The sequence below is a fragment of the Thermoascus crustaceus genome (genome assembly GCF_041956765.1).
Source record: "Thermoascus crustaceus strain CBS 181.67 unplaced genomic scaffold VTN00scaffold_1, whole genome shotgun sequence".
NCBI lineage: Eukaryota > Fungi > Ascomycota > Eurotiomycetes > Eurotiales > Thermoascaceae > Thermoascus > Thermoascus crustaceus.
The window spans coordinates 5102355-5124539 of NW_027192527.1; the positions used below are offsets into that span (position 1 = coordinate 5102355).

General features: G+C 51.0%; 10 protein-coding genes across 10 annotated transcripts in view; 3 read left to right on the forward strand and 7 right to left on the reverse strand.

Moving 5' to 3' along the window:
* VTN00DRAFT_1840 (uncharacterized protein) overlaps window positions 1-542 on the forward strand; it is a gene marked incomplete at both ends in the record, with an annotated part of 4008 nt that extends 3466 nt beyond the window's left edge. Inside the window, one exon of the mRNA XM_069427992.1 lies at window positions 136-542. Coding sequence (XP_069292542.1) covers window positions 136-542 — 407 coding nt within the window. The remainder of the gene's footprint in view (window positions 1-135) is intronic.
* A 650-nt stretch (window positions 543-1192) lies between these two features.
* Window positions 1193-1507, reverse strand: VTN00DRAFT_1841 (uncharacterized protein; the record flags this gene model as incomplete). The annotated part of the gene is made up of 2 exons (XM_069427993.1): window positions 1193-1294; window positions 1358-1507. 2 exons carry the CDS (start codon window positions 1505-1507, stop codon window positions 1193-1195), a joined length of 252 nt encoding a protein of 83 aa, XP_069292543.1.
* Window positions 1508-4636: 3129 nt separating this feature from the next.
* On the reverse strand, window positions 4637-6349 carry VTN00DRAFT_1842 (uncharacterized protein; the record flags this gene model as incomplete). Its single annotated transcript, XM_069427994.1, has 1 exon — window positions 4637-6349. One exon carries the CDS (start codon window positions 6347-6349, stop codon window positions 4637-4639), a length of 1713 nt encoding a protein of 570 aa, XP_069292544.1.
* A 494-nt stretch (window positions 6350-6843) lies between these two features.
* Window positions 6844-8144, reverse strand: VTN00DRAFT_1843 (uncharacterized protein; the record flags this gene model as incomplete). The annotated part of the gene is made up of 3 exons (XM_069427995.1): window positions 6844-6895; window positions 7020-7572; window positions 8069-8144. 3 exons carry the CDS (start codon window positions 8142-8144, stop codon window positions 6844-6846), a joined length of 681 nt encoding a protein of 226 aa, XP_069292545.1.
* Window positions 8145-8641: 497 nt separating this feature from the next.
* VTN00DRAFT_1844 (uncharacterized protein) lies at window positions 8642-9909 on the reverse strand (the record flags this gene model as incomplete). The annotated part of the gene is made up of 6 exons (XM_069427996.1): window positions 8642-8698; window positions 8794-9272; window positions 9350-9427; window positions 9503-9537; window positions 9699-9770; window positions 9896-9909. The coding sequence occupies 6 exons, from the start codon at window positions 9907-9909 to the stop codon at window positions 8642-8644; spliced, it is 735 nt and encodes a 244-aa protein (XP_069292546.1).
* A 654-nt stretch (window positions 9910-10563) lies between these two features.
* VTN00DRAFT_1845 (uncharacterized protein) lies at window positions 10564-12810 on the reverse strand (the record flags this gene model as incomplete). The annotated part of the gene is made up of 3 exons (XM_069427997.1): window positions 10564-11542; window positions 11597-11945; window positions 11997-12810. 3 exons carry the CDS (start codon window positions 12808-12810, stop codon window positions 10564-10566), a joined length of 2142 nt encoding a protein of 713 aa, XP_069292547.1.
* A 2626-nt stretch (window positions 12811-15436) lies between these two features.
* Window positions 15437-16793, reverse strand: VTN00DRAFT_1846 (uncharacterized protein; the record flags this gene model as incomplete). The annotated part of the gene is made up of 5 exons (XM_069427998.1): window positions 15437-16317; window positions 16390-16431; window positions 16498-16557; window positions 16629-16656; window positions 16719-16793. The coding sequence occupies 5 exons, from the start codon at window positions 16791-16793 to the stop codon at window positions 15437-15439; spliced, it is 1086 nt and encodes a 361-aa protein (XP_069292548.1).
* A 496-nt stretch (window positions 16794-17289) lies between these two features.
* On the forward strand, window positions 17290-18332 carry VTN00DRAFT_1847 (uncharacterized protein; the record flags this gene model as incomplete). The annotated part of the gene is made up of 2 exons (XM_069427999.1): window positions 17290-17370; window positions 18183-18332. 2 exons carry the CDS (start codon window positions 17290-17292, stop codon window positions 18330-18332), a joined length of 231 nt encoding a protein of 76 aa, XP_069292549.1.
* A 51-nt stretch (window positions 18333-18383) lies between these two features.
* On the reverse strand, window positions 18384-19403 carry VTN00DRAFT_1848 (uncharacterized protein; the record flags this gene model as incomplete). The annotated part of the gene is made up of 1 exon (XM_069428000.1): window positions 18384-19403. The coding sequence occupies one exon, from the start codon at window positions 19401-19403 to the stop codon at window positions 18384-18386; it is 1020 nt and encodes a 339-aa protein (XP_069292550.1).
* Window positions 19404-20423: 1020 nt separating this feature from the next.
* On the forward strand, window positions 20424-21940 carry VTN00DRAFT_1849 (uncharacterized protein; the record flags this gene model as incomplete). The annotated part of the gene is made up of 5 exons (XM_069428001.1): window positions 20424-20447; window positions 20510-20672; window positions 20741-21439; window positions 21500-21593; window positions 21673-21940. 5 exons carry the CDS (start codon window positions 20424-20426, stop codon window positions 21938-21940), a joined length of 1248 nt encoding a protein of 415 aa, XP_069292551.1.
* Window positions 21941-22185: the final 245 nt, after the last annotated feature.

Genomic DNA, 22185 nt, shown 5'->3' on the forward strand with positions numbered 1-22185 from the left:
CCAAGGATAAGAATGGTCGAACATCATTATTATGGGCTGCTGCAAGCGGACATGATGCAGTTGTGGCCTTGCTTTCCTTGAGAACCATTGATCCTAATCTGAAGGATCAATTTGGTCGCACACCCTTGCAAACAGCTGCAGCAGGAGGGTATCTGCAATCAGTTAGGATGTTGCTAGCTAAAAGTGGTATTAACCCTGATTCCAAAGATAACTTCGGCCGCACTGCTCAGTCTGATGCCACCAGGAGAGGAAAGTATGACATTGTGAAGCTCCTTCTGCAGAGTCAAGAGACGGGCTCGGCTTATCCTAGTGATATGAGTGATATAACGCACCCAACAGCATGCCAAGGAAGAATATATTGTGACATCTGTCTGATAAACATACCAGACGTCGACTTTCACTATCACTGCCAAATCTGCAATCATGGAGATTTCGATGTCTGCAATGAGTGTGTTCTGAGTGGGGCAAACTGTCTGGACCGCAACCATAAGCTGGTCAAGCGTGTGATTGAAAATGGTGCCTTAGTGGATGTACCTGAATAGAGACGTTTAAATCTGATCATGTTGAGACATGGAAGATCTAAGCTATCTCTCACAGATTTCTATTTGGGAGCCATAGCAGCGATTTCTAGTTGAGTAATGCACTGATTACCAATGAAAGCCTAAGTATGCGGCTGCAACAGCCATATCACCAGCATATCTCCTACGGGAAATCTATGTCATGTCTAGCGAGCTCTAGATGCTCAATTTATTCGTACGTAGCTCCATTATCATGACACAAATATTTCTTCCGCAGTGGCGCCAAAGGATACCAGCGGACACGCCGTCCGTCAAACATACGTAACCCATAAGCCACAACAGTCCGAAACAGGAATCTCACAACCTACAGACTGCGTCTGTTCCTATATTTCATGTCTAAGTTTCCTGTCGATCCAGGACTTTAGGATGAGCCTTCTGGAAGGCTTTAATACCCACTCTGGCCATGCACCTCTACAAATTCCTGCTTTCTCTATATATACCTAAGTATTGGAAAATGACATGCAAACTATCTTCAATATATTCTATATCTTCTCCAATGCCTTTAACAGTTCGGAAGCTAAAGCGGAGCGCGACACCGGGCGCTCCAGCTTTCATAAAGCATGTCTGCCAGAGTTTGGGCACAGATTCCTCCATCACGTGTCCATTCAGATCTCTCAAGCTTCAGCACTTTTCTTTTGATACATGATCTGATTCACCTCTGTTTTGAAAAATAATTGCTCTTCCGTGGCTCTTCTGTGGTTGGCCAAAGTCTTGTTCTGTGATTAATTGTCAACGGCTAACTTCTGAATGGTGAGTTTGCCTTACCAAATAGGACCGACCCACAAGGAGTGGTCGACCATCCTAGCTAGTTCCACCTCGACTATCCCGACAGCAGAGACATCATCTTTGACAGCCTCAGAGTCATCTTCTGTAGCAACTGCTTCATCTGTTGCAACTTCAAGGGTTGGAGTCGAAAGTTCCTCGGCCATTGAGTCTCCTAGTCCGAGTCCCAGTGCAGCATCAGAATCAGCATCGCACACAGGCTGCAGCTGAAAGCCCGTCCCTCACAGGGGGATACGAAAGAAATGAAGGGTCATATTCGGTCCGAAGAAGGTTTTTTTTTTAATTTATTTTTTGAGAGACGATTTGCACTCCTGTTAGCGTCTTTCGTGTCTCTCCTCAAAGCCAATAACCAAACGTAGTACGCGAAGAAACTTGTCAGAAACCAGCAAGTCCCAGAAAATATAACTACTATCCAGATACCGCCACCTATACGCCTGTTATACGCTTGCTAGGAGCTGATACAGCGCTCGATCTCTCGATCCCTATAACCAGTTACCCCGCACGACTCCCCATACTGAACCCGAGGTCCAGCTTCGGAATATGGTATCTCCTTTGTTTATATTACTCTTTAGGATAGCTATGCCGATCCGGACTGTGTATATAATTGGCCTACTACTAGATAGATTGCAATACCAGAGTCTTTTCTCCATATGACGGTATGACCTAATTCGCATAGCTTCCAACACCATATCGCACCTGAATTTGATCAGTTCTGCACCCAGAATATGATCATTCCCTTATGTATGCCATCCCATTCCTCACTTCTTCTTCAACCACTTGATGTTGGCTGCTTTGCACCTCTAAAGAAGGCATATGGGCAAAGTGTTGAGAAAAGCATGCATCTTGGCATCAATCATATTGATAAACAAGACTTTCTTATTGCATATCAATCTGTGTGAATGGAAGCCCTATCTGCATCCAATATCTGCAGTGGATTTGCAGCTACTGGATTGGTCCCATATAAGAGAAGTAAGAAAGAATGAAATAAGAGAAAGAGCAAGAGGAAGGAACAAATAGATTAATCAAGGAGGAGGAGGAGGAGGAGGAGGAGGAAACCAAACCCCCCTCTCCTACATCCATGGAAGGGGAAAGCTTCCAATCCAAGTTTGCTCAGTCCCAATCCCCAGAACCGGAACCAATTACTCCACTGACTGACTGAATACCACTATGTCACTTCACTGCCGACCTACCTACGTATCTAACCTACTGGTTGTGTGCAATCTCTCTCTCTCTCTTTGTCAGCTTATATATATGTCTGTCTGTCTTTCTTACCCTCCATGATCCATCAATGCTTAGCAGATGATAAAGAGTTAGATCAAAGATAGTTCAGAAAAAAGATCCTTCCCTTCAGCCTTCAGCAACTTAGTAAAATAATAATTAATCATCAAGGGACAACCTACCATTCATTCATCCTATATTCATAATATTCAAACGACACAAACACAACACAACAAAATACAATATCATCAACAAACCAACAAAAAAACACAACAAAATCGACAACATCCACCTCAGTCCTTCCCAACTCAAGGAGCAACATCCAGAATATCTGTAGGATTCCGCGGTCTCATCTGCACGGATCCGGGGGATCTAGAAGCCTCAGTCAGAGAGGGATACCGATTTCTTTATATAAGGGATCAAAGGGTCTCGGGTAGGCAAATCAGCAGGTATGAGAATAAAGAACCAGCGAGGAATTCTGGAGCGTTCTGGGGCGATGAAAGAAGGGGATTTACTTATAAAATTTAGCTTCTTTTTGCTGTTGGGTTATTTTCCTCTTCACCTTTCTCATATCTTCTGTTTCTACGCATTAGATTGAATCGAAAGCTTCTATTGGTTCTTACATACCTAAGTACATATTACTTCACCAAATCCTTCAATATCTTTCTCTTCTTTCCTTTCCTTTTCTTCGAGAACATTCGACAGGCAATACTAATAGCATTTCCAGAACCCAGGCCTGGTACTGTACAAGAAGAGAATTAAAAGTGACAATTCTATCTATCTGTATTCTATCAACAACCAAGAAATCAACATTGTATTCTATTTCTATCTCTACATCTCCAATTCAGATCTAGATCTACCAGACCAGACTATGCTATATATATATATATATATATATATACACTACAGGAGTAAAAAAAAGAAAAAGGGATTGATAAATACCTACCTAGGTACCTAATATCCAGCACTCCCAGCACAGCTTACTCAGTCCATATAACTACTGCATCAACAGAGCTCCTCTTCATTACGATGATAACATTAAAATCTACAATCCCTTTCCCATCGCAGGAAAAGGGGAAACCAGAGCAGTATGTTGCAATTGAAATTACTGAAAAAAAGGAACATGAAAAAAAGAAGGACAGATAATCGACGTGAGAAGAATCCATAGATCACATTCATTCCCATCCAAGCTGAGGCTGCAACAAGCTGACTCGACTGCTTTTTTGTGAAAGTTGAGAGGTGTAAACTGAACACAGAGAAAGAAGAAAAATAAGAAGCAAAAGCGCTAAATACACACTACACTATATTGGATAGATAGATTTCGTGCTTTCCCTCCTCCTTTCCCCCTACTGTATTTCGTTTAGCCCTCTATATCTATAGCCCATTAGATTCGAGAGCTATATGATAGTCCTCCCCACGATCTTCCCCAACCAACCAAGTTGAAAGTAAAAACACCCCTATTCTTTGCAGGGAGAGGCCACGACGGTTAGACCCGTGGAGCAAGAAACTCAGACAAATGGTCATACATGAACATTAAGAATAAAATGAGAAGAGAAAAAAAGGGGTATCCGGACAGAAAATAAAAAAGCGAAGGTTGACTCGGAAGCACAAAAGTGAAGTGAAAAGGGTGCCTGAACGGGCGAGAATCGGACATAGCTGCTCTCCACCCATATCATCCACCTTGTTGACTTGGCTGTATCTGCAGCTGAGCGGACGGCTGAGTTGTCTTGGAGGTAAACAGCCTGGTGGTGACGGCAGACATGAACAAATATCTCCAATTCCGGTTTTTGTTCACTCCAGATGATAAGATGTACCAGACGAAACCGAAACAGAAAGTAACGGTAGCATAAAGTGTTGGTGGGAAAAGACATGTCGAGAAAGCTGAAGCAGCAACGTTGTCGCAAACCTTCAATAAAAACGCCTATACCAAACGTATAAATATGCATATTCACAAGAAAACTTGGCTATAGACCGACAAAGAGCGAAAATTAGCCAGACGTGCGGCACAAGCGGCTAAACTGGGCAATCGAACCCAAGGCAAGTCGACAGAAGCAGCGTCAGAGGCTCTCTGTGAAGCGGCTGCCTCTGCTTCCGTCAAAGCTTGGATGGCTTCGCCCCAGGCCATCAGGTCGAGTCGGCATGAGAGACGGTCGTGTTTGATACGGTGGGATCGATTGACCAGGTGCAGCAAGGCTGGCGGAACTGGAAACGGGAGTCCTGGCAGGCGACGGGCCCATGACCGCAATGCCATCAGACTCCTCTTCATTCTCTCTAGCGGTACTGACAGCCAAGGACGGGGTTTGAGGGCCCGTTGGTATACTCTGAGACGCTGGAGGTGGGACAACATGCACCGGAAATGACGAGGGAGACTGGATATTCGAAGCGGGAGAAGGGCCGGGTGATTCCGCAAGAGGTGGTTCATCGTCGCCATAACCATCCCCTCCGGTCTGCAATGCAGGTCGGATCTTCCTCCCTGAGATCTTTTGAAATCCGCTTTCACTAGGCGCCGTTTCCGTGGTGCTCGTTGTCATCGTGGACTGCCTCCACCTGTTGATGACGCCCATAGGGGACAACGCAGCAGCTGCAGCGAGCGGCGTGAGGCTGGATCGGTGAGACATTATGTCTGCGGATCGTGACGCTGGCCCCTGCCCAGCCGGTGCATCCCTCGCAGCGCCATCGGACGGGAGTTCTCCACGAGTTCTGCGGGCATGCTGCCTCCTCCACCGAAGCAACAAGAATGCCAAAAGACAAAGCACAGCAGCTCCAGCGACACCTCCGACGACACCTCCGACGATTCGAGGGGTGCTGACAGTGCCAGGCGAACCTGAGCCCGGGGACTGAGCCTCGGTCGGAGAGGATGGCGGTCCACCAACTTGGCTCCCAGTTAAAGGGCCTCCGACTACACCAGGACCCCAACCGCTGTCGCCTGAAGAACCTGTTGAAGTCGTTGATTTCGAAGACGAGATCGTGGAGCTGGTGGAACTAGAGGTTGTGGTTGACGAAGAGGTGGAGGAGGAAGAGGATGTAGATGATGTGGATGAGGCAGAGGAGGAGGAAGCGGTGGCAGTGGTGGTGGTTGTGGTGATGGAACTGCTGGATGTAGAGGATGCTGATGAGGCAACGAGAGTAGAAGCAGCAGCAGAAGAAAAAGCAGAAATTACAGACGGCTGGGAGGCGGTTGTCTGCGATGATAAGACGCTAGGTGTGGAATGATTGGATACCGTCGGGAGGTGGCTGCTCTGAGTCAAGGTCGGAACTGTCGAGGTAAAGGAGGAGAAATGACCAGACGAAGGCGACGGAAAACCTGGCAGGGAAGACAAACTCGGTACGATGATAGGAGAACTAGTTTCTGCCGGGATCGTGACACTCCCGAGGACGGGATTCGAGACAACGGCAGGCAGCGTCGGAACTGTGAAATGTCCAACCGTACGGGAGCTGTCCACAACAACATCGACCACGGTAGCCACCACAGTCTTCATGGCATCGAAATCCATTGACTGCGTCGTAGCCGACTGACGACGTTCTGCATCCGGACGATTCGACCCATCACCAACAGCCGGGATATTGCTGGCGCTTCCTTGCCTCGGCATCACATCACCACGATCTGCAGGGATGGCTGACGAAATTTCATCGCTTCTGCCCTGAATACCAGCGCCACCCCGGTCATTGCCCTCCGCATATTTCAGCCTGTTCCTCATTGCCTTGCTCATCGGATCGCTTTGTATTCTCCTTCTGTGTCCGTGTCCGTGTCCGTGTCTGTGCAGAGTCATGTTGGCAGCAGCGACAGTCCTGCTTTAGTCGTCTCTTGATCCGTCCTTTTCTTTTTCTTTCTCCGTCTCAATACGTGAGATGAGTTGACAGCAACAAGCGAATGGTAGACGTCATCCACAACAGACAGAACGAAAGTCGGGTCCTAGATCCAGCGCGATAAAGATCGGCCGGCTAGGGCCTCTTCGAACGAAAGTATACGTCTCGCGGTAATCACCAGCGGGCCGTGGCACGAATGGTAAGTGGTGTGTCTGCCTGGACCACACTGTGAAATTGGGAGAAATGAGACAAGAAAGAGCGTTCTGCGCAACTGAAGCGCCGTACAGTTCAGAAGAGCCTCGAAAGAAGGTTGGTAAGTTTTAAGAGAGCGTTGTTGAATCTTGCAGGTCAAGACGTCCAATGGGTGAACATCAGACGCTGTATAAAGCTGCGAAAAGAGGAATTCAATTCGAATCTAGATCAGAATTTCATAGAAGTATGTTCGAAGGAGCGGACATCAGCCGTCACCGCGCGGCCAACGATATCGAAAGAACCGGAGGTTGATGAACCTGTATAGATGGGACGGAAGAAAACAGAATCAGCATCCCGGCATTCTTGCCCATTCTTCTTGTTCCCGTGAGCGCGCGCCCACCGGACCTTATTGTGAGTCTCAGGGAGCGCAACCCTGCATACCTTTTGCTAAACGAGCGACGAGAAGGGGCTAGTAGTCCATCCTGCCATAAGGAGGTAGTAGTAGTAAAGAAAAAAACAAAGAGGACCCGGGAGAAAGTGAATCGAAAGTCAAAGGCGGGAACGGGCGACGACGGTCGGGCGTTGCTTTTCTCCTTTCCCTTGGATCGATCCCGCTGGCTGGCTTGAGCGGTTCTAGACCGTCGACAGACGCTATTGTTGTCACCAGGAACCGTGGACACGGTCACTTGCAGGACAGCAGCCTCCACACTCCAACGAGAACCGGGGTTCAACGAGCTCGACGAGCGAGCCGGGATGTTGCTCGTTGTTGTAGTCGTTCGACGACGAGCTTGCGCCGTGGGAGGACGAGGGGAGACGAGGAGAAAGGCAGGCGTCCGAGCTCCGGGCCAGGCATATCGAAGAGCCTGGAGAGACCACGCGAACGGGCCCGACGGGAGCGGCGATCGAGAGCGAGCCAGAAACGTCAGGCAGCGCAGGAACGCCGGGGGAGGCGCACGCTGATTGGCTGCGCGGGCACACTTATCCGCGTTGGCAGCTTAGCGAGCCGTTAGCGGGCGGGAGACTCCCGCACCGTCAGGGCTTAGGGCTTGTGCGCTGCCGCACTACGCCCGATCGGGGCCCATGTTTAATTACCTCCATGCATGATCCATGCCGGAAAGGAGGACTGCTCCAAGCAAGGGAGAAGCTTCTTTTGTTCGATGCCCGCAGAAAATAGAACGGCCAGCATGGCTAGAATGGCCGGGATCTACACATGGCAGCTATCATCTTTTCTTCTATCTGGACGTCTCTCTCAGGTGACCCGTCAGACAGCCGCACACGGGTACCTGCGCAACCTCCATCCATCCATGGATACCGAGTTCCATGCTCTATTTTTGTTCTGACCCAGCACCACCGCACCAGCGTCCCAGGATGCATGAGCACGCTGAGCAGGCAACCGTGGAGGTAGCAGGGAGTGGAATGACGAAGCCTTGAAACGCCCCTCCATGCTTCCCCATCATCCTGCTGCTCTAGTCTACCCTCTGGATACTCACCATGCATCTTCAGCTCAATAGTAATACAGGCCGTGTAACCCAGCCCCTGCAGCTGCACGTGGACATCGCGTACCATGCGCCACCCCTTTGCGGCTGCTCTCTAGCTCCCGTTCTGTGTCCAATCTCCAGCCAGAAGTGACTTGAAAACAGCTTCAGTTACATGTTCCGCGTTTTTGTTCTCTCACTTGAAGTGTGTACACGATTCAAGGGCCACGTGAGGGTCAGACGAATGTACTCGATTAATATGCTGTCAGCGACGCTTGGGCGAATGTATCAAACTACCACGACCAAAAAATTATCAAGGATTATGACAGGGTTTCAAAAAAGGGTTCTTATTCTCTAGCCGTTCGGAAAAATCCACACGAGCGACCTCCGCCAAGAAAAAGACACGACGAGTATGCGTTTTCAGCTCAGTCCCATTAACAGGTGGTGCGCAGTAGTGCAGTCTGTGTTGGGGAGCCTTCCCCACCAAACTCTTGTCATACTGCGAGGGCTAAGAAGGAGGGAAAAAAAGGGGGGGAATGTGCCAGAGGGATGGGTATTAATTGGAAACAACAGCTCTCCCAGGCGACTTCAGAAGGTTTCCAACTCCTCGGCGCCCGGCTCGGCATCGGGGATCTCGAATCCTTCCTGTTGGAGTGTCAGCTGTGATTCGGTTGTCGCAACTCCTCTGTACGGAACGGAATGCCGCAAATTCGCGACGCCGGGTTGACAGATCATCGTACCTCGGTCGAGTATAGGATAGCCTGGATATTCTTAGCCAACCCATCCTCCTTCTCGAGTGTTGGGTCCGCCTCCACCGCATCCTGTAGCAGCAGTTCGATGTCTCTCAGCTTCGCAAAGTAGAAGTCCCTTTCCTTCTCAAGTCCCGCGATAGCCTCTTTCTGTGTCGCGATCTCCTGCTGCAGAGCAGCCACGTTCGCGCCGCCCGCAGGGGCTCCGACTCTGGGCCGCGCTGCACCCGTCGTCGGGGTCGCTCCCCGCCGTACTGCACCTGCAGAACCCGCGCCGGGACGAGTGCCCGTCGAAGCCGGAGGAGCACCGGACCCCTTCCGCCGCCCGACGGCGTCGTAGTCTCCGCCAGGGTAGTACTGGTCCCAGTGCTTCTTGGTCCACTGGAGAAACTCAAGGTTGTCCTGCATGCGGCATTTCACAAGCTGCTCAACGGGGATAGGTCGGTCTATTTGGTGACGGTTGAAAACATCTGAAAAGCTGTGTCAGAAAGCAGGCACGCGCAACAATGTTTGGATATCGGTTCAACCCCCCGAGCGGAGGACGTACTCTGGAGGATCTTAAAGTTCTGGAGATAAGCGTACTCGGTGTTGACGTTGAATTTCACCCTCGACATAGGCACGTCCACTGCAAAAGTAAAACGAGAAGCCATTAGCAAACTCCCGCCAAGGAAAGCAGGGAATAGGACCGGCCATGACTCACTGTATATCGAATCAAACACCTGGCAGAGTGCGGCCCTGTTCAAGTAGACACCCGTCAGCTCAGCGACCCTCGCTCCCTCAGAAAGCAATATCCCCCCAATTATATGCCTCAAAAGCCCATGTTCGGACCGGGACTTCAGACGATCGGTACAAAGAGGACGCGGGTTTTATGGAGGACAGAGGGGTAGGAACCGTACCCAGTTCCGCACTGCTCGATCTTGGTCATGTTCAGCTGCAGCAGGTTGTTCAACCATGCTAGCAGCTCTTGCCTACAAACCAAATTCCATCACCTGTCAGTAAAGGTTTCGGGGGGGGGGGGGGGGGCCATAACCACGGGAAACGTGGATTCGTGACTTGGGGGGTAAGTTAGGTAGCTCGAGAGTAAGGACCGTACCTGGATTCCGACATGGCGGGGTAGGCGGATGAGACGTGGAATTCCTGCGTGGAAGCCTTCGGATGCGCAACGAGGTGGGGTAAAAGAGATGTCCAGAAGAGAGATGCAGATGGCGCAAACGAATCTTATCCCAAGGGGACTTTGTTTATTGTCGGCAGAGTGAGAGTGAGCAGGACTGGAAGTTTTGTTGTTGCGCCGACAAAACCACGGCTCTACCAGGCGCTAAAACAGTCCGCCAATCAGAAGCCGCCACTGCGCTTCCCCGGCGAGGAATATCGACCTAGTCGAGCATCCGCAGTACAGGAGCGGTCTGGCCCTACGGGCCTAGGTACAGTATGTCTTGAACTCAACAGAACTTAGGAGATCACCCCTAGGAACCGGCTAGTCAACTTCGCCACTCCGATTATCTGTGAATTATGCATGCAACCTGCGCGGTGCCCAAAGACGTAACGTACTGTACACTCTTGTATGCATCAAGCCAAAATATCTATCGTCTTCAAGACAAGATCCAAACCAAGATCTCGATCAATCCAAGTGAGCTCCCAATCAGATCCAAAGACGCCGTCCACAGACATGCAGGAACCATAAAATAACCGAAAATGCGTCGAGACTAGTGGAACCAGTAGCTGGGAATCAAATAACAGATGAAATAAAACCATCGCTCCAATTCACTCCTCCAGCAACTCAATTCCGTCCAGACCATACCCAAAATCCATTATTACTGCACGCGAGTCCTGACTCGTAGCTACAATACGTCGATAATCTGACTTGGCACTGAGCATCCAGCTGGTGGTCCAACCGGGGAGATCGATCGATAGCTCGCCGGAAGTTGCATCGAAGACCTTGACGCTCATGTCGTAACTACCGCTGACAACGCGGTTGTTCAGGCAGTCCAGGTGCAATGACCTCACTAATCCAGTGTGGCCCTTCAGTTCGTTGACCAGTTCGCCCGTGTTGGCGTCGAACTGGTAGATAACTTGATCATTGCCTCCAGCAAGGATCGTTCGGGCATCCTCGCTGAACTCAACGCACGCTAGCCCTCGGTCTTTGCTCGGGAATTCCTTGATGCAGAGACCAGAGGTTATGTTCCACAGCTTGGCAACACCGTCTCCGCTGGCCGACACAATCAAGTCACCCCGCAACTGTACTGCGTTCACCGGTCCACGGTGACCAATCAGCTTTTTGACCAATTCACCGGTATACCGGTCCCAGACGCAGATAGTGGTGTCTTTGGAGCAGGAGACAATGTATCTGTCGTCGAAGCAGACATCGAGCACTCCGGCCTTGTGGCCAACAAGGCGGCGGATTGCCTTGTAATCATTCTTCACGTCCCATACAATGCAAGTGAAGTCGGAAGAGCCGGTAACCATGATTTCGTCATCGAATTGGAGGCAGAGGATGGAGGCACGATGGTAGTCAGATGTGCGCTCTATGGGTGCTACAATTCCTGCGGCAGGTCTGCAAGGAGGACAGATGGTGAGAAAAGGTGATCTTCCAGACGAAGGAACCGTGTGATTAGTGGCCACATTCGCTCCAAGACCGTTCATATCTCCCGGGGGTGCGCCAATGATTTTCAGACACGGCCAAGGGTAATGAGCATCCCAGATCCGGATGGTTCGGTCACGGGATCCAGTGATGATCTTATTCCTGGGGACGAAGTTAGACTTGCACCTCAGCACAGCAAGGTAAAAGGGCACATACTCATCAAATTGAACGCAGTACACGCTGTCTGTGTGGCCATGTAGATAGATAGCAGCAGCCTTGCCCTCCTTCCATCGACGTTCTAGGGCTTGGCGAACCAAAAACATCCTCTTCCAGTCCTGGTTGGGAAGCGTCTTTCCCAGTCCTGCCGACTGCTTCTTCTTCTTCGTAGTCGTCGAACTGTGCTGGCGACGTCCAAACTCCTGACGGAAGACATTTCTCCACACGTGGTGGGAGGATGCTGCTTCGCGCCATGAACGCGACACAGCCTCTGCACGCATTAGAGACTCAGGGTCAAGACACGAGAGAATCTGAGCCATAAGTTCTGTGGGCAGGTAGTCCACAGGATCTACTGAGAATCAGCAGTGTACACTACCAAGAGATACTCATGGGCAATTACCTATGCGAATGACAGCCAATTCGCTCTCTGAGAGCTCAGAGCGATCCCTCATGTCAATCCCGATGCCACTCTCAGAATCCCTAGTGATCTTCAAGTCTCCTCTGGAGGAGACTCGTTCGGCTTTTGCCATCTCATTCTGTGCTGCGGCTGCGGCTCGTGCCGCCGCACCCCCAGACAATTCATAGGGAAGCATTGGCGCCTGGGGATCATTTCCAGGAATTGGAGCAGTTGGCGCGTAGAAGCCCTGCAAAGCAGACACGCTATGGAGCGAGGGGCGACGGTTGATGCTATGGCCCTTGAACCAGGCATTTTTCGGTCTTCCTTCCCAGCCTCCGCCCGGTGGCTGCTGCCTTGTGGTCGCTTCATCCAGTTGGGCTTCTTCTCGGAGAGCATGCTTAGATGACTTGCTGCGAAGCGAGACGGAGAGACGGCGGCCTAGGGCACGCAGACCGTCCACGCCATGACGCAGGCTCGAGAAGCTCTTGGGACGGCGCCTGGTGACGGGTGCAGGAAGCACGGTTGTCTCCTCCAATGCCTGCCCATTACCTATATCCTCCACATCCTGATATCCATCAAACATCTCACGTTCAGGCTCATGCTCGTTCCCTTGTTCGTCCCCGTGGTCGTGGTCGAACGCCGAAGTGGCTTCTCTATTCCTTCCAACCTGCTGAGGACCCCAGTTCTGGGGCAATGCGGGGACCTGGGGAACTGTTCCACCAGGGGCTGCCGTCCGGGGACGGGGCCTTAGATGTAGAGAGTGCCGTCGCCTGGGCGGCCTAGCTGAAGGGACGGTGTCCGAGTTGGCGGGAGTCATGGGGATGGAAACAGACGAATCTGGCAAGGAAGACGGCTCGAAAAGAGGGCGTAGACGGTCGCGCGACGCGGTAATTAAAGACTAAATATTCCGTGCAACTGAAGAAAACGTGAGGGTCGTGTGTCGAGATCGCAAAGACTGTCGGGATAGGATGTAAGGGGCGCTGCGAGGGTGCAGCCCAAGAGGCTCCCCGCGAAAGTTACAGAGAACTAGGGAATCGACAAGCACCATATAACTCCAGATCCAAAGGCGGCCCAAATCCAAGAAAACAAAAAAAGAGTGTGAGGAGGAAGAGGAAAGGAGGAGAGAGCGGACGCAGAAGGCGACGTCGAGCCAGGATAAGCTGTTTACATTTATTGGAGGCGAAAGCCCGCTCCAGCGGCGAAGTCCGGATCAGGCAAAGTCGCATAGGGGAATCGGGCGGCGGCGGCGCTGTCTCAACCTCCAGGATTCTCAGCTTCTCGACCACAGAACCGTTGAACTTTACACCGCCCCTGTGAATTGCAGCCAACCATGGTCCGCTGGCTGTCTCTGGCGTTGTGTCTTGGACAGAGGGTTGAGAAGTTAGTGCTCAGAGCTTTAAAGGGGCTTTGCATGACGTCATTAGATTCTCTGTTCGATTCCAGGAATTCCTCAAATAGCCGTTTTTCCCCTCAGTAATCTGCTGCGCTTAGTAATATAGTCCGATTCCTTGGTCATATAACCTTCTTGGGACTAAAAAAAAGAGTACATCCCAAGAATTGGAGATCGCGACGTATGTGCCTACACGTGCTTGGTTATTTTATCTACCGCCACGTGTTGCATTCTATCACTGTGAACGTAGCAAAGACTGCTACTTAAGATACCAATTAATGTCAGGCAGAACATATGCAGAGCCGACAGTGATGACCTGGCCGCAACTATAGACCATCCAATATCCTTCATCCTCCGCACGTCATTTATGTACATTTCTGGTTCTCGCGGTATATGCGGGAGACACATGAGCGTTGGGTGTTGTGTTGTTAGAAGATCCCTGCCCTTGATCTTCACGAATCAACGAGGAGCCCGCCAGGATTTCCATGTTGAATCAGAAGAACCAGCCGTTTATGCAAGTGCTAAATGTAACCCCTGTTCTTGCAGAACGTGATGGCCGCTGACCAACCCCTTCAAGCCAGCTAAGTGTCGTGAGTTACCGACTGAGTTATCGACATAATCTAGAAGCAGGGCGATTGTTACTACCTAGATGATATGACAGGGATGGATGAACCGTAGTTAGGTGCCTAGGTCCTGTGTGGTCTGTAGGCTTGCGGCGTAGTATTTAGGTGCGTAGTCATTCCCTAGCTCCAGACTTAAAAGGATCAGCGAACCGTTCGATACAAATATATCTTATATCTTGGTAATATTTACCTACCTTCTTACTTTTGATCATCAAGATCCTAAAGAAGTTAAAGCATAGAAGCAACCAAGCGACTCCAAAAGCCATATAGCAGTTGACTTGACCTATCCAGGTTATGCAAATTAGTCGTAACAGTGGTGAAGTGAAGGAACTCATTCTGGCGAGGAAATCATATCGTCATCTGTAGGCAAACGCATCTCCTTGACAGCTTTAGAACTTATTTTATGACCGATTTAGCTGATTCCGCATATAGTCCTGATACTGCCAAACAACCCAAGAGAAAAAAACAGATTTCTTTTACCTTCGCGACGAACCTGCTGGTATAATCTGCTACATTATACCTACAGTATGCAGGTAAAGTTCTTCGAGTGGCCTGAGACCGCCGGATCCAACAGATCCCGATCTTCACTGCAGACCACCTCCCAAGGGGCCGTTGCAACGAGGGCGACAAAGCGCCATGAGCTGCCTATCTTCGCTTCGCATCTTCTTCTACTATGTTGAGCCATTCTGCGTCTTTCTGAAAGGCCTCTTTATATCGCTGAAACCGAAGACACACATGGAATTGCTGGATCTCGCGACACCACCGTCCTCAGGCGGCATCCACATGACCACAGAAGTAGCCCTCAGACAGCTGGGAGGCGCAAATATTCTTATTGGTATGACTCAAGCCGTGCTCTTATGGTGCACGGATACGGATGATATCCGCGTCCTGCGTGGCCTGGTCCTGTGTTACTGCGTTGGGGTTGCTTTACATCTGTACAGCTTGGCCCCGCTCGGAGTTGAGTACTTCTGGAATATGGAACGCCGGACGGTATTGGGGTGGGCAAATTTTGTCTTTGTCTACTTGGGAATAATTTCGAGGTTCTGGTTGCTCAGAAGCGTTGGCTTTGGTTGGCCTGGAAGGAGGGGTTCGAAGTAGTCGGAGTGACTGTCACGACACAGCGCACGGCGCAAGAGCTCTGGGCTTGAACTGGCACCCTCTTTGTCAGACCAGTGAAGTTTTTACCGGCCAGACAATGATTCGATGAGAATGTTACTCGGCAAGCATACGTCATAGCGTTATGCTCCACAGCCGAGGACCTTGTAGGCTAGGGATTCTACGTATGGATACTAAAGAGGTCTATTTCTTCTCCCACAAGAACTGGCACTTTTTGCTCTATTTATCAAGAGATCATTTCTTTCGTTGATATTACTTTCTTCCTGGAGATCATCCCTCGTTTAAATCATCATGCACATGTCACATACTTTTATCTAGTTCCCAAACACCTTGTCGTATCCAGTCAGGGTAAAGCGGTAGTGAACATCGCCCTTCTTCATCCGCTGCACAGCTTCCTTGAGACCCTCTTCTCCGATCTGGACCTCTTCAACCCAGCTCCTCAAGCCCTTGTCAGCTGCCAGCTGCAACATCCGCAGCATCTCACGGCGGCTTCCAAGGTGGGTTGCGCCGATCAAGACTCCGTTCTTGATCAAGTTCTGGGCCTTGATGACCTGGCCTTCTTCCTCGGGAAGGCCAACACTAATCCAGCGACCGTGAACGTCCATCATGGAAATGTATTTGGCGAGATCGAAGTTCTTGGACGAGTTGGCGCAGTTGACGATCAGATCGAACGAGCAGAGATGGGGCTTCTCCCATCCCTCCTCGCCGGTTGCAATGTAGCCATCTGCTCCCAGCTTCTTCGCGTCCTCCTCCTTTGCTCTGCTACGCGAGATGGCCCAGGTTTCAGCACCGAGTGCCTTCGCAAACATAACACCAAAGTGACCGAGACCACCCAGACCAACAATGCCGACCTTCTTGCCAGGGCCACATCCGTTTCGGACAAGTGGAGAGAACACGGTTATGCCTGCGCAAAGCATAGGCGCGGCAATGTTGGTGGGCAAGCTCTCCGGGATGGGGAACACCCAGTGCTCATGCACACGAATGTGTGACGCATAACCACCTTGGCTCACAATTCCCGTGTCCGGCCACTTCGAACCATAGGTGTCAATCAGGTTATACTGGCAGTAAGTCTCGTTGTCATTCTTGCACTGCTTGCACTCGCCGCAGGAGTAGACCTGTGCCCCGACACCGACACGCTCACCCTCCTTGATGAGAGTCACCTTCGGACCAACGCGAATGGCCTTTCCAATGATTTCTGGATGCATAGAGGTAAGCCGCTGGTTTACTCGCCGGTCGATGCGGATTTTCTTTAACGGGGAGCGCTTACCATGGCCGACGCAAAGAGGGAAGTGCTGCTTTCCCCACCCACCTACAGACCATTATATCAGCTCTGCATCCTCCACATTCACTGTCTGCTGCTGCGTTCGTTCCTTACCGGTAATCGTGTGGACGTCACTGCCACAGATACCACATGCCTCGATCTTGATGTCGACATCTATGGGTGGGAGATGTGTCAACGTTGAACTCCTTCAGGAGAAATGCATACCCGTGAGTTTCGGTACTCACCATAGTCTCCGAAGGGCTTGAGGGGGAACTGCAACGCGCAAAATCCAGTCAGTCTAGGACTGTCAATAAGAGCAAAGGGAAAGAACCCACATAACGCTTGTGGAAGGTGGTCCAGGTGTCCGGGCTGTCGATTTGGAAACCCTCTGCTTCCTCTGGGTAAGGCATTTTTGCTCACTTTCGCGCTTTATGAACTTGAAATCGGTTGCTATTCAATCGGTCCAGCAGGTCAAAAGAGTCAGAGACTGAGGATCGAATATACTTCCCTTGCCTACGAGTAAGGGAGGGAACTTACAGCCTTTAAATGTTTGTTTGATGCCGATGGGATATGGATTTAGGAAGCTCAAACGGTGGAAGGCGATGCAAAGTGAAAGAGGAATTTCTAATCGAGGGGCAGCGGCCAGAAGAGAGCAGCTCGCCAAACCTAACACTCGGACATTAAACCGCTTGATTGCGGAGCAATCCAGCCGACTCGACGATAGCTGCTCGCTTTGTCGCCGACACCTACTTGAAATGCCCCACAGGATAGATCCAAGGGCTTCCGGAGAGGATTTCTAACCGAGATAGAGCGACGCTTCTCAGCATATAACGATAAAGCTTCGAAGGCACAGTATTCCGATTCGGGCCCTCCCTATGAGTCCCTGGGCTGTACTCCGCCCTACTCATGGAAGGACAAAATCTCGTTTCCATCCTTGTTCTGGATGCCGAGCCGATAACAGATGAAGCCGGGCAGGCCCTGCACCGAGTAAGATTTCTAGTTTCGGACGGAGTGGGCCCTCCTATCCCCGTCTTCTGTCTGGCTTCTACCCCTCATGGTGCATGTCGCCGACGCATTGACCTGCCCTTTTCCCGCCGCTCGACATTCCCTGCAGATGTTATCTAGGTCGTATTGGGGATGCAGGCAAACTTGCTCTAACAAGGGGTCCGGGATATGTGATCTCCAGCATTAGTACTCGACGGCGATCAAGGATTCCAGCCCACCGTGTTCGCCTCATATCTTGTTCTTTCAAGAAGCCCCCTCATGCATATAGAGACCTCTGTAGTCAAGAAAAAAAAGCCACGTCCAATAATCCCCATCCGCTCGTGAATGGTGGAGTAAGTCCACCTATGAGCACGCAAGTCAGCTCTGATACATAGGTACATAGTACCGCGATCATTGCAGTGGAGGCCCTTGCTGCCTTCTGAGTCGTCGGTTAAAGACGTGAAAGCGGCATGATTATTAATATGTCTGCCGCATCATGAAGCGCAAGATAGCAGCGGGTTAGACTCGGGCGAGAGAGTCCCACATTTTCTGTTCTCTGTATTCCAACTCTATACAGGTACGGATCATGGCGGGGCTCTTCGACGTTTTACTTGGGCCGTGAGGGGTAACCTAGGGCTTAGGGCTTCAGCTGAGTAAAAGGCAACTAAACCGAGACCAGGGTTGACGTCAGCGCCCGCCGACTTTTGACCGACAGATCTAGATCTACAACGCATATGTAGGCGAATCTTTTCGTCTTCTTTAAAAAGAGGAAGATTCCTATACTAATTACTCTTGTCCGTGATGTCTCCTGACAGTGTTCTCAAGAATGTTTACACCTTGTGCCAGAACAGGTAACGCATTCAATCCATCTTGAGGTCATTGTTGTGAAGACCACGGGCAATACAGACACACAGCCGCTATGTGCTGATACCTGGGTAACTGACAGACAAGGGCAGCCTGTCTGATTTGCAGACAGAGTTTGCGGTAACACAAATGGGTAGGCCAAAGAGTGCTGTTCATGCAAAATCTGGCAGCCTCAACTCCACGTCCATTGCTTCCTTGATTCCATCTGCGACGGACTTGACACCCGCCTCACTCAGTCTTCGCAACGGCCGCCGCGGATATCCACCGTAACCGTAGTAGCTCTGGATGGCACCCTTTGTACCCGGAATGGCGGACTTGGTGAGCACCCAGTCTCCCGCACTGAGCAGCTTCTGAAGTTCTAGTGCCTCTGCAATGCGTCCACTGCTCCAGAGGTTGAAGATCTGGACGCAGGTACGAGGGAGCACGTTGGCGCCTCCTGCAATGATGGCTGAGCCACCGGAAATGAGCGTCTGAAGTGTGAAGTCCGCCATACCGCCGAAAGCGACGTAAGGGTGATTCTTCGAGGTCTTCGAAGTAGGAGCTTCCTTGCTATCGGACTCCAACGGGGATGGTGGAGTTATCGCATTCAGAGCTCTCGCAACGCGGGTCAGCTTGCCCGTGTTGGCGCAGGTGAACTTGGTGCCGACAACGTTGGGATGCTGGGAGATGCGGATGATCAGGTCTGAGTCCATATCGATGCCAGCGACGGCACCGGGGTAGTTGTACAGGATCACCGGCAGTGGTGATCCGTCCGCCACTCCCGTGAAGTACTCGTACAGCGACTCGTCATTACCCACCGCGTAGCGGTAGTAGCTAGGAGGCACCACGAGAACATACTCTCCACCAGCTTCGGCGGATTCCTTGCACAGATCTATTGTGCCCCTGATGCTCTGCTCGCTGGCACCAACGATGACCGGGACGTTTTGGAAGCCGGCTTCATCGAGCGCAGAACGAGTCTCCCGTGTCACGGTCTTGCGCTCCTCCCTGGTCAAGTGCACTGCTTCTCCGTTGGATCCCATTGTCACCAGCCCGACAAGACCAGCCTTGGCGAGCCGTACTGCATGTCTGCGGATCGCGGGGATATCTAGGTCTTCGGTCACAGGGTCGAAGAAGGTCGTGGTCGGCGCGTATACTCCCGGGCGAAGAGGAGTCCGTGGTTTGCTGGTCGACATGCTGAAGGTAAATATGCGCGGTACTTATGCTGATGTGATAGGACTCTGATCGATCTGTATGATCGTCTCTGAACCTTTTTATCTCGCTGCGAAGTTGCTTGTGCTTTTTTCACACTCCTTGGAGATATTCTCTCCCAGTTGTATGTCAAAGGCAGCGCCAATTGACATGTGAGAGGAGTGCGATGGCATCCTTAAATCCAGATCCAGCCAGGTTTTCGCGGATACAGAGATCCTCTGTAGCACATATCTGTCTAGACTGGACAGGTGACCCCGCTTTCTCCAAAACAGCTCTAGTACGAACAGTGTTTAAAAAGAGCTTGTTCAGATGGGATATCGCATATCCTTCCACGACATGGTCGGCTTTCAAGATCCCGAGTATGCGACGTGAGTTATTCCACCAATAAAAGTCGTACGGTCACCTCGATTATCTTGATGGGGGGGATGCGGGGCTGAGGGGCAACTCGCGCGCGCGGGCTGGAGCATTCAATAGCCGTTGAACGCCAAATGCCGACGGATATTATCCGGGTGCAATCAAGGACTGTTGTCAAACGGAGAGATACACACGTATTGTTATATACTCTGATATCCATGGTCAGCATCTATTTCCTTTTTCAAAATGCAGGATTTCACGATTGCAGCAAACCTAGAAATGATGGGGTGTTGCATATCCGCCATCCAACCATGCTGTGCTCCTTCTGGTCGGCTATTGACGAGTCGGATAAATTGCGATAGGGCAATTCCTCCGTACAGTTTAATTGAGCTGCAGTTCAACGAAAGGTGTTCACCGTAACCTCTACTATTATTATTACCTGCATTATATGCAGCACATATAGGCTAGAACGTTCGCTATTGACACGCCGTCACGAGCTTCAAGCTCAGCTTCTCTGAACCTTCCCCGCATATCTATATTCAACTTCCCCTCGCCGACCCACTGTTGATATTCGATACAATCTAACTAGGAACCATAGCTGATTATCAGCAACTAGCCATTGTTGTAAAAGTAATAACACAACAATAACAATGGCTCCTCCAGACGTTCTGATGGTGAGTTTTGAACAAGGATACATGCTCATCTTCTTCCTGGGATTGGAGCTGACAGTGAGCAGGTGGGCACGGGAGAATACACCACCGGCTTTGTGGGCGGTGGTGCTTCAGGCTCCGACAAGAAGGTCGGAGTTGTCGGTCTGACCATGTTCGACCTTCGAAGGAGAGGCAAGGTTGGAAAGCTGAGCATGGTCGGAGTCTCAGGATCCAAGTTCCCGGCGATCAGTCAGTTCGCGATCTCTTTTGTTCTAGATGATAAGAATCCCCTGACCAGTCGGGATGCGTGTATACAGAACAACACCTACAGAAGAACATCTCAGAAGTCTACAATGGTCTCGACGTCTCCTTCGAGTCTTTCCCCGCCGATGACAAAACAGACCCAGAAGCCTACAAGACCGCCATCGACGCCCTCAAGCCCGGCTCCGCCATCACCATCTTCACGCCCGACACGACCCACTACCCGATCGCCCTGTACGCCATCCAGCGCAAGGTCCACGTCCTGATCACCAAGCCAGCGACGAAGCTCCTCTCCGACCACCTCAACCTGCTCGAGGAAGCGAAGAAGCACGGCGTATTCGTTTTCGTCGAGCACCACAAGCGCTTCGATCCCGCGTACGCCGACGCCCGCGCCAAAGCGCGCACCCTGGGCGACTTCAATTACTTCTACAGCTACATGAGCCAGCCGAAGAGTCAGCTGGAGACTTTCAAGGCGTGGGCGGGCAAGGACAGTGATATTTCGTACTATCTCAACTCGCACCATGTTGATATCTGTGAGAGTATGGTGCCCGATTACACTCCTGTGAAGGTCACGGCCTCCGCGTCCAAGGGTACGGCAGTCGATTTGGGGTGTGTTCCGGAGACAGAGGACACGATCACGTTGCTCGTTGAGTGGAGGAAAAAGAACGATCCGTCGAAGATCGCGACGGGTGTGTACACGGCCAGCTGGACTGCGCCGCAGAGGGCTGGTGTGCACTCGAACCAATACTTCCATTGTGCGTATACAATCCTACCCTAACATCCCAAGTATCAGTGCATGACTGACAGGGGATCAGGGATGGGTTCCAAAGGCGAAATCCGCATCAACCAAGCAAAGCGCGGCTACGACCTGACAGACGACGACCAGGGACAGCTCGTCTGGCTGAACCCGTAGGTCACCATTGTTCTCTATCCACCTTCTAACCGGGCCAATAAACAGCTAACCACTCCCTTTCAACACGATCCACAGCTTCTACATGCGCTACTCCCCCGACGAAGAAGGCAACTTCGGCGGCCAGACCGGCTACGGGTACATCAGCTTTGAGAAGTTCATCGACGCCGTGACCGCGCTCAACGAGGGCCGCGTGACGCTCGAGCAGCTCGACGCCCGGGGACTTCCCACGCTCAAGAACACGATCGCCACCACGGCCATCCTGCACGCGGGCCGGATCTCGCTGGACGAGAAGAGGTCGGTGGAGATTGTGAATGAGGGTGAGGGAGAATGGTCTTTGAGGTGAGAGCTGTAAGTATAGGTGCACAGTAACTTAGGTTATTACATGAGTAGTCGGTCAGGTACTGTACTTAGGAGGGCAGTAGCTTTGTATTCAGACATGATAGCAGCCCATCAATTATACAGAAAAAAAAGGTATTAGTTCTTTTGCAATTGCCTCTCTGCTATTTACTACCTACCCGCAGCCTACAAAGAACCTAATATCGACATCATTCATTCCCCAGGCTACCACTCTATCCATCTACTCCAATA